At 48.7% G+C, this 10526-nt stretch overlaps 1 protein-coding gene across 1 annotated transcript; it reads right to left on the reverse strand.

The window, feature by feature from the left end:
- Positions 1–4130: 4130 nt before the first annotated feature.
- Positions 4131–9739, reverse strand: LOC129639189 (melanoma-associated antigen B1-like). Its single transcript, XM_055564201.1, has 2 exons — positions 9630–9739; positions 4131–5883 (listed from the first exon to the last, which is right to left on the reverse strand). Exon 2 carries the CDS (start codon positions 5824–5826, stop codon positions 4816–4818), a length of 1011 nt encoding a protein of 336 aa, XP_055420176.1. The 5' UTR covers positions 5827–5883; positions 9630–9739; the 3' UTR covers positions 4131–4815.
- Between the last annotated feature and the right edge of the window lie 787 nt (positions 9740–10526).

Genomic DNA, 10526 nt, shown 5'->3' on the forward strand with positions numbered 1-10526 from the left:
TTTTTCAGGAATGGACTCAGAAGTATGCCATGTAATGCTAACTTAAAGTCAGAATAACCTGCATTAAAGCTTGAATAAACTTTAAATTACTGTTTAAAATGAAAACAAAATTCACTAATTCAAAAATTCCATGCACTCCAATGTTCACAGCAGCATTACTGACATTTGCCAAGGTACAAAAGTAATCTATATGTATACAACCTACACACACACACACACACACACACGTGTGTGCACACATAATGGAATATTACTCAGTCATTAAAAAGAATGAACTTTTGCAATCTTTCAACAGCATGTATGGAGTTGGAGGGTATTATGCTATTAATTAGTAAATAGTTGGATGGTATTAATGAAATAAGTGAGACAGAGGAAGACAAATGCTGTATGATACTACTGACATGGAGAATTTAAAAAATAAAAGACTAGGGGAATGAAGCAGACTCACAGATATAGAGAACAAGCTAGTGGTTACCAGTGGGGAGTGGCAAGGAGGAGGTGAAGGACAGGGACAGAAGACTAAGAGGTGCAAACTAATATGTACACAATAAGCAACAAGGATATATTGTACAACAAAGGGGATATAGCCAGTATTTTATAATAACTGTAAATGGAACATAACCTTTAAAAACTGTGAAGCACTTTGTTATTCATCTGTAATTTATAAAATATTGTACATCAACTATGAAAACGAAGTCAAAGTATTAGTTGCTCAGTCTTGTCCAACTCTTTTTGACCACATAGACTGTAGCATACCACGCTCCTTTGTCCATGGAATTCTCCAGGCCAGAATACTGGAGTGGGTAACCATTCCCTTCTTCAGGGCATCTTCCTGACCCAGGGATTGAACCCAGGTCTCCTGCCTTTCATGCAGATTCTTTGCCATCTGAGCCACCAGGGAAGCCCACATCAACTATACCTCACTTCAAAAAAATCAATTCTCCCAGGAACTTTCACATATACAATACAGTATTATTAACTATGGGGTTCTCTGGTGGCTCAGCAGTAAAGAATCTTCCTGTTGATGCAGGAGATGAGGGTTTGATTCCTGTTTCGGGAAGATCCCCTGGAGAAGGACATGGCAACTGAATCCAATATCCTTGCAAGGAAAATTCCATAGACAGAGGAGGCTGGCAAGCTACAATCCATGGGGTTGCAGAGTAGGAAACCACTTGGCGACTTAACAACAGCAATGATTAACTAGTCACCATGCTGTACATTATATCTCCAGGACTTCTTTATTTTGTACATTAAAGTTGTGAAAGTTTATGCCGTTTGGCCACTTATACGCATTTCATCCATCCTCCAACCCCCACTGGCGGCAACCACTAATCTATTCTCTGTGAGTTCATTTTTCAAAAATCTTCACATATAAGTGAGATTATATAGTATTTGTCTTTGTCTGACTTATTTCACTTAGCATAACGCCCTCAAGGTGCAACTGTGTTACTGCAAATGGCCAGATTTCCTTTTTTTCTTTTATTGGCTAAAGAACATCTGAGTGAGGATGAGTGTGTGTGTGTGTGTCTATGTGACATTATCTTTATCCATTCATCCATTAATGGGCAGTTATATTGTTTTCATAATTTGGTTATGGTAAATAATGTTTCAACGAACATGGGGGGTGCAGATATCTTTTCCAGGTGTTGGCTTCATTTCTTTCAGCTAAATTTCCAGGAGTAGACTTGCCAGATCACATGGTAGTTCTATTTTCAATTTTTTTATGAGCATCTATACTATTTTCCATAGTGGCTGCATCAATTTACATTTTCATAAACCCACATTTTCTTTAATAATTTAAGTATATCCTAAATGCAAGTTATATATGCTTCTAAATTTAAAAGGTATACATCTTTGAAATTTAGGAATGAGAGACTGAATACAGTAAGCTAGACCCATAACTGAACCACTTTAATTTTTTTTCCTCTTCTTATCCTATCTTAGTGTGGGGTTTTTCACATGACCAAGGATACCCCTATTCCAATGCCACGTAATCTTGCTCTGGATCACACAGATGATTTAAAATTTTTCAGTTTGTATTTCAGAAAGCAAAATTCTTATTTCTAAATCTGGTAAACAGCAATAAGTGTGTGACCCCGTGTCATTCATAAGCTTATGATCTGAATCTAAATAAACTTAGTACTGAAAAGAAAATCACTTGAAAATTACCGCCTCACCCCCCGCAAGAAAAGGGTAAGTCGAAAAGTTATTGACGCGTATCAGGAACACAGGTTGACAGGCTTTTCTGATCACAAAGTGAAGAACAGATTCAGACCACACTAGAGGTGAGATGAGTGGCTGGATGCAGCCATGGACTGGGCCCTGGCCACAGAAGGGCCATCACTGCCCGAGGTAGAAGTGCCAGCCCTGGCTGCAGCTCTGGCTCCAGTGCTCTCTACGTCCTCTCTCCAAGTCGCCTCATAATGGGGGCAGGAATGCAGTGGGGACAGTATAGTTGACCCTGGCCAAAAACTCCAGGGCTTCTACCTTGCTGGTTTCCATAGCGGCTCTCAGACCCCACAGGAGTGCTCTCGTATCCCCCCATAGCGAGGGGGATCACAGCCAGGCAGGGGGATTGTGACCAGGCAGTGTCAAGAGAAATGAACTGACAATATGTCAGCCTCAGACTGGGAGGAGTGAAACATTATGGCCTCTAGAGCAATTCAGACCAGGCTCTACACTCAGTTCTGTCACTTTATCAGCCTGGAGAATAGAAATTCTTTGTCTGCTAAGTGAATTTGATAAGCCTTGTCTTACAGAAGTATCAGAACATATGTAGCTTGTGTAAAGCACCTGGCACTGCAGCTGGCAATGTTTAGGTCTTATGATGCTTATTTTCATACCAGAAGAAAATCTATGGGAATTTCTACCTTCATCTATGGGAATTTTTCTTTACCCAGGAGAAACTAGAGACTATGTAGTCTTCTAAACAAAGAAAGCTAAGTCAATCAAACTGCTGCTTAGCAAGAAACTGTAGGGCTTCCCTGGTGGCTCAGTGGTAAAGAATCTACCTGACAACCAGATGTCAGTTCAATCCCTGGGTTGTGAAGATCCCCTGGAGAAGGAATTGGCAATCCACTCCAGTATTCTTGCCTGGAAAGTTCCATGGACAGAGGAGCCTGCCAGGCTACTGTGCATGGGGCCACAATGAGTCAGACACAACTTAGCAACTAAACAAGTAATCCTAAGTAAATTTACTCTATCAGAGAATATGTTATTGAATTTAGAGGCAAGTGTTTTACCAGGATGCAACGCAAAACCTTATAGAATTTGTGTCAAGGACCAGTAATTCCCCTGCCTCCAAAAGTCCTCCCGACAAAACACCCCGATTTTCATGTATTTCACCACCACTAAAATCTAGCCCCGCTCAGGAGGTCTACTAGATTACACTCGAGATACCCTCATGTTTGGAGTGTGCTGGGGCTCCTTCCGTTCAGGGCCCAGAGTGCCAGCACAGTGACGTCTCAACATCCCATCACAAAGGAGACAGTAATATGCATCAAACACCTGGTTTGTGGACTGTGTTCACCTGCACTGGGGCAGGAGCACTGGATACCTTCTGTTCTTTCCCCCAGGTGGAGATTCCCTCTGGCTGACTCACAATCTCAGGGTAACTGTTCAGGGAAGCTTCGCATTTCAGTCTCAGCCTCCCAACTTTGAGGGCCACCATCTGGGGATCTGGGCCCGGCTCACCATTATCACAGGTTCATCCAGCCCACCACGCAGCCAACTTAAAATGACCTCCCACGAAGGAACAGGAAGACAGAGAAGATGTATATTATGATTAGCTTTCCAGCCCCACCTTAGCCTCTCACAACTTAAAAGGTTGGGAGTGTTGGTCGAACGCAGTGAAATAGTTGCCTCAGACCTGACTAGGGGCTGGAGGGACTGCTAGACCTGACTTTGGAGCACACACTGGCCTTGGCAGGACTATAAACCCTGACTGCAGCTCGGGCTCTCTCGTCATCCTCTCTCAGAGCCTTTTCATAATCGGGTGGGAAGGCACTGGGGATGTTACCATTGACCTTGGCCAAAATACCAAACCTCAAAGTTTTGGTTTAAGAGAATAAAGGCTGAGAATTTATACCTCACTGCTCTCATCCCAACTCCCTCCCCAGCATCCTCCCTGATTTTTGTCACTTGTCTTAGATCATCACACCACCTTCCTTATGGAATCACTGCTCATATACTCAAGACATCTACAGGCAGGTACAGGGTCTCCTTTATCTTTGCATCACCCCCACCAGCACAGAACCTTCTGAAGAGCAGATGCTCAAGTAAAGATGGGAATAAAGGAACCACCAAGCAAGGAATGTAGTTTCTCATTGTTTTTATCGGCATTCTTGAATAAGCTAACAACATCTAAATATATCGCTAAGGGTACTACTGAATGTTATAGAGAGAGAGACAAAGGTGAATAACATAAATCAAAACTTGACTACAGCTTACTTGATTTTCATCTGTTTTAAAACTACAACATTCTTTCACATTTCCAAGAAAATTACTATTCCAAAGCTATGTTATCATGTTCTGGATCTCAAAAGAGGAAGGATTTTCTGAATTACACTACACAGTACCAAAACTCTTACTCTTAGATCTGACAGACAACAACAAATCTGTGATCCATGTCATTTGTAAATTTGGATTCTGAATCTAAACAAACATTCTAGGAAATGAAACAACATTTGAAAGGTAATAGTGTAAAACAGGAACACAAAGAAGATACGTATTGACATTTCCAGCCCTACTTTAGCCTCTCACTTCTTAAAAGGTTGGCAGTATTGGTCAAAGAAAGTGAAGCTGCCGCCTGAGAACTCACTGGGCACTGGACAGATCTCTGGGTGGGACCCTGGAGCGGGCAGTGGCCCTGGCAGCACCACGAGACCTAACTAGAGATCTGCCTCGGGATCTCTTCTCTTCTCCCAAAGCTACAGCATAATGCAACGGGAAAGCACTGGGGATGGTACTCTTGATCTTGGCCAAAAACTCCAGCACCTTCATCTTTCTGGTTTCAGCGTAGGCTCTTGAGCCCCACAGGAACTCATAGCTCAGGGGATCGCTGTCGGGAATCTGATGATACACCAGGTAATTCTGCTGCACCCACTCTTCCGTGATGAGCTTCCTGGGATCCCCAAAGATTACATGCTGCTTTCCATCATAGATGCCCAGAACATTCAGGAACTCCCAGACATCAGCCTCAGAGGCGCGGTTGCCATTCAGGTAGATCACATTCAGCAGAGGCATCAGAAGCCCATTCTTCGGCACCTCACAGCTGCTGCTCAGCACCTCATCACCGATGAGGCCTATCTTGCTGACCAGGGTATAGGAGTAACCATTCGGCTTGCCTTCCTTCAATTCAAGACCAAATGACAGCTCCATGCATTTAGCTGCTCTCCTGAGGATCTCGGGGAAGCGTGTCTTGTACCTTTTGTGAAAAAGCTTCCGCATATCTAGCCTCCTAATGGGCTCTTTCATCTTACACTTATCAAGCAGGAAATTGACCAACACTCCTGCCTTCTCCGTCAGAGGATCTAGAGGAGTGGTCTTAGCAGAGGTTGAGGCCCGGGAGGAATTTTCACGTTCCTCAACTTGGCCCCTGCCACGTGCTTTAGATCTTGGGTGTGAAGCCCCTACAACAGGAGAGCTAGTGGCTGCAGCTCCCTGAGGCTTCTGGCCTGCACCGGCAGGGGGGGAGCCCGGGGGCGTACCCCCAGAAGTAGGGGTGGGGGTGGCAGCAGCCAGAGCATTCCCGAGATCCTTGGCCTCCATGCGTGCCTGGCGGCGTTTCTCACGTCCACGGCGCTTGCTCTTCTGCCCCCGAGGCATGACTATCAGCAGGCACAGCGGGCAGGGAAGCAGGCAGGAAGTAGGTGATGCTGGAACCTGGAGAAGGGAAGATTAGTGGATGAGCTCCTTCAGCATGGAGGGAATGAGGCTGCTCTGCCCGTTTCCTTGAGAGCCCTACTCCAGGAACCGCTGGCCTCTTGTTCTTGGTCAGCCCATCCCCTGAGAACCCTGTGTAAGAAGTGAGCGCGTGCCAGCCTCAGGCCGCAGCCTGCCTGTGGCTGCCTCCAGTTGACAGAAGATCCTGGGACCGGGGCCCTTTCTGGGTCCCTTCGTTCACACACACAACTGTCACATCAGCTCTTAGTGGGGTCGGGACCCCTGCCATGTGCCGCTTGAAAGGTGACACCTCAAAGCTCCCTGGGACCCATGAGAAGGAGCCGAGTCGTGGACACGGTAGGGGTGGATGGCACTGGCAGTTCTGGGGGCCTGCTCTGTCCTGAACTCGGTTCTCCACCATTCAGGGTCCTCATCTTGTCAACACCAAGGGTTCGGGCCCCTCCCTCCTGCCTCTGGTGCTGCCTCTTCAGGTGAAGAACCTCATCTCCCTTAGAAATGACACAAAGAAATGAGGGGCCTCAGCAGAGGATCAGGCAAGACTCTAGTGTTCATTTGATTAGCTGGAAGGGGGAGCGTGCTACCTTCAGTCCTCATTCGCAGTCCCCACTTTGACTCCTGGGAGGATCTGGGGGCTCCTTTCTCTCCTGGCTTGAGGACCTTTCCTCACAGCAAGGCCAACAGCTCCCTGAGATCGAATGGGGAAAGCCAGGGTGGCCTTACCTGGCCCTACCGCCCATGGTCTCTGGGGCCTGAAGAGCTGCAGCAGGGGGTTGAGGCCCTGTAATGGGTGCTACTCATGCAAGGTCCCCAGATTTTACTCAGGGCAGAGTCTAAGATTCCTTCCTCTGCTGACCCATTAGACTAAGGTGCTCACTTCCCTGTTAGCTGTGAGTGAGGCACACTTCTGCCGGCCATGTATGCCTGGGGGCACCAAGGAGTGACAGTGCGAGGAATTCTGGGAGTTTCCCACAGTCCTCAGCATCTTCTCTGTGAGTCCTGGCAAATGTTAGAAATTCTCCCTCTGCTGACCTGAGCACGCTGAGGTTCCCAAGGTGAAAGAAAGTGGGAGCCACCTCTCGTCATCCCTGTCCCTGACCTCCCTGGGATGGCAGCAGGGGCTGGACTCTGTGGGACTTCACTGTTCTGTCATCACTGGCCCCTTTAGTCCGCACTTGGATGTGATTTATGTTCCTCCCTTAGTCCACCCTGAGTTTTCTGGCCTCAGATCAAGGCCCACATCTCCCTGAGTTCCTGGGGCTGAAAGTGAGGGGTGACATCTGGCAATCTCTGCCTGAGGTGCCCTAGGGCAGACAGGGACTGGGACGTTGCAGGCCCCCACTGCTTTGGGTAGGTGCTCATCTAAGTCATGTCTCTGGGTCCTTATCATGACTCTGTGACTCCTGGCAAGACCAGGAAATCTCTGTCTCGACTTGAGATCTCTCCCCTCCTACTAAGGCCCCCATCTCCCTGAGACCCACTAGAAAGCAGCGACATTTTCCCGATCTCTAGCTACAGCTGTGTGTGGACTCCTGATGCGGACAGTCAGGAAGAGATTCTGCACTGCCCTCTGTTGTCGCGGGGTAGCTGGATGGTCCCTCAATTCTTAGGTCCTCTTCTGGGCTCCTGGTACTAGCTGCAAATGCTCCAGTGGCGGACCTGAACCCATACCCCCATCATCGAGGTTCCTCACCTCCCTGCGAGGCTCTGGGCAGAAGCAAGTGGGGGTCATCTGGTCCCCATGCCTGGGTCTCCCAGGTCTGAGAGGAGCGATGCGACTATGTGGTTCACTTCCTTCTGGGTGGGGTTCTCGCATGTTCATTCAGTGTTACCACTGTCACTCCCTTTAGGAACTGGTCTTCCTCCCTATGTTGAATGAGGCCTCACCCATCAGAGTCAAACCTGAATGTCCCTGAAACCATCCTTGGAGAAAATGAGAGGGCATCTGTGCCTGAGAGCTCTAACCCGGCTTCCCAGGGTGACGGCAGAGGCGGCACTCTGTGTGGGCTCCTCTGTTCTGGGGGAGTCAGTTGTCTCCTTCCTCACATAGAATTGGTGCTTCAACATCTCTCATGGCCTAGGACTCCTCGTTTTCTCCTAACCTGGGCAGGCAGACCTGAAACCAGGCCCTCATCTCCCTCGGACCCCACAGGCAAAATCAGGGGCACCAGAACTGGCCAGCTCTTCCCTGGGACCCCCAGGGCTGACAGCTGAGGCGGCATCAGATGTGGCTCTCTCTACTGTGTATGGATCTTCCCCTCGACTCTGCATCCTTCCTGGGACTCTGCCTTCTGCAGACCTGAGCCCAAGACCCTGTGAAAGGTCTTCACCTTTCCCAAGAGGACCCAAGCTGACAGAGTGAGCCACATCCCGCCAAAAATGATTTGGGGCTATGCTGCTAACCACAAGGGCAGCACTCTCGACCCCCACCCCCTGCCCCAGTTCTGGAGTCAGGGGCTCCCTCAGTCCTCACTCAGGATTCTGGCCTCCAGTTTGGGTAGGGTTTGGGGTCTTCCCTCTGCTGACCCGAGTCTGCATGCCCCAGAGCAAAGCTCTCACCTCCCTGAGTGGCTAGAGGAGATGCTGGGGGCTCCATATCCAGCTACCTTGTTTGGGGATGCCCAGACCTGAGAGCAGGGCTGCTCCTTAGTGCAGCAATCTGCTTGGATGCCAGGCCTGCTGACTAGCACTGAAGGTCCCAGCTTCACTCCTTCTAAGGCTGAGACTCCTCCCTATGCCTCATGGGGTTACCTTATCTATCATTCTATGTCTTTATTTATTTACCTTTCACACCCATTGCTTTTTATTATGTAACTGGTAGTTACATCTTAACCTTTCTCACCTCTTTCTCTTCTCCCCCACACCCCTAAACCTAACCCCCATCAACCACCTGTTTTTTCTCTCTTGCTTCTATAATTGTTTCTGTTTTTCAGATTCCTCACAGAAGTGAAATCATATAGTATTTCATTTTCTCTGACTCATTTCACTTAACATACATAATACCCTCTAGGTCCATATCCTTTTATATAAAGGCCTTTCTCTACCTGAACGCCCCTTATACCCAAACCCCGCCAGCCCCCGCACACCATGCAAAAATGACGGGTTCTCTCAGCCTGAATTACACTATGGTAATTTGGACCCCTATGGTAGGGGTCCAAACCTTCTTATTCTAATGCCTAATGATCTGAGCGGGAGGGGATGTAATAATAACAGAAATAAAGTAAACAATGTAATGCACTTGAAGCATCCTGAAACCATCCCTTTAGCCTACCCACCCTACCCTCATGCCACCCCACCCTCCTTTGTCCACCGCATCACACCCCATCCCACACTGCACCCCACCCCATGCAAAAACTGTCTTCCAAGAAACCGATCCCCCGGTGCCAAAAAGATTGGGGGCCACTACTGTGTGGCACTGCAGCATTGGTGGCAGGAATGACTTCTGTGCAGCCACCACTTTCGAAGGAGATAGCCCTGTGAGCGCTGAAAGCCCCATCTTTTCACCTGTTGAGGGCAAATACCACTTCCAACGCATAAAGAATCCATCCTCTTTCAACAAAGCAGCCCGAGCCGCCACCGACCCTCCACGTGGCAACAAGATGGCTCCTCGGCCCGCAACTCGGGACAGGGCATGTTACACTGTAGATTGCAGGGGTGGGATGCGGTTGAGTCACTTTTCTTACAGGGAGGGGTTGGGAAATTCACTTCAGCTACATTCAGGTCCTCACCTTGGCTCCGGACGAGTCCAGTACACAATCTCCGCTGAACAGACGCTGCAGCTACCAGTCGCGCTCCTCGCCTCGAAAGCGGAAAAGAGGAGTCCTGCATACGTTCGTACGTGGGGTCTCCTAGGGGCGGGGCAGGGGCAGGGGGCAGGGGCGGGGTGCTACAGAAACCCGGTAGCTCAATATTCATCCGTCCCTGGGTCCTCCTTGTGCAGTGTTATCAGAGCCCAGGACACCTCCTTCTATGAACTCGAGTCCTCCAGCTCCCAAACGAAGCCCCCGCCTTCCCAAGTCCCTAGTGTTGGGAGTCAGGGTGCTGCTCTGAGCATCTCTGCTTGTCAGGAGGGGGCGCCACTCAGTGAGCCTCCCTCGTAGGGGGAGAGACCCTCTCACTAGCACTGATGGTCCTCACCTTAAGTCCGGTTATGGTCAAGATGCCCCCCTCTGCAGATCTGGGGTCCGATTCTGCTAGAGGAGGCCCTGTCCTCCCTAAGATCACACAGGTTGAATGAGGGGACCACTCAGAAGTAGCTCTTCTGGGTCTCTCAGGGCTAAGAATTTACAGAAATGTGTTTGGATCCCTCTCCAGGGGTCCTGTCTAACACTCAGCATCGCATGTGACGTCCTCCTTGGGTTCAGGTCCGTCCCTCTGCGAAACAGGCTGATCCTATTAGACAAAGGCCTCACCTCGCTGAAACTTTCCAGACTGAAATCAACCTGACATCTGTGCCCAGCGCTTCCTGGGGACCACAGCATCAGTGATTTTCCAGGGCCTCCTTTTATAGTGTGTGCTACCATGAGTTCACTTTCAGGTCCTCACATTGACTCATGACGAATCCTGTAACTCCACTCTCTGGTTTATGAAGCTGCTTGTCCTACGTCAAGGTCCTAGTCTCCTGA

Source organism: Bubalus kerabau, chromosome X (assembly GCF_029407905.1).
Source record: "Bubalus kerabau isolate K-KA32 ecotype Philippines breed swamp buffalo chromosome X, PCC_UOA_SB_1v2, whole genome shotgun sequence".
NCBI lineage: Eukaryota > Metazoa > Chordata > Mammalia > Artiodactyla > Bovidae > Bubalus > Bubalus kerabau.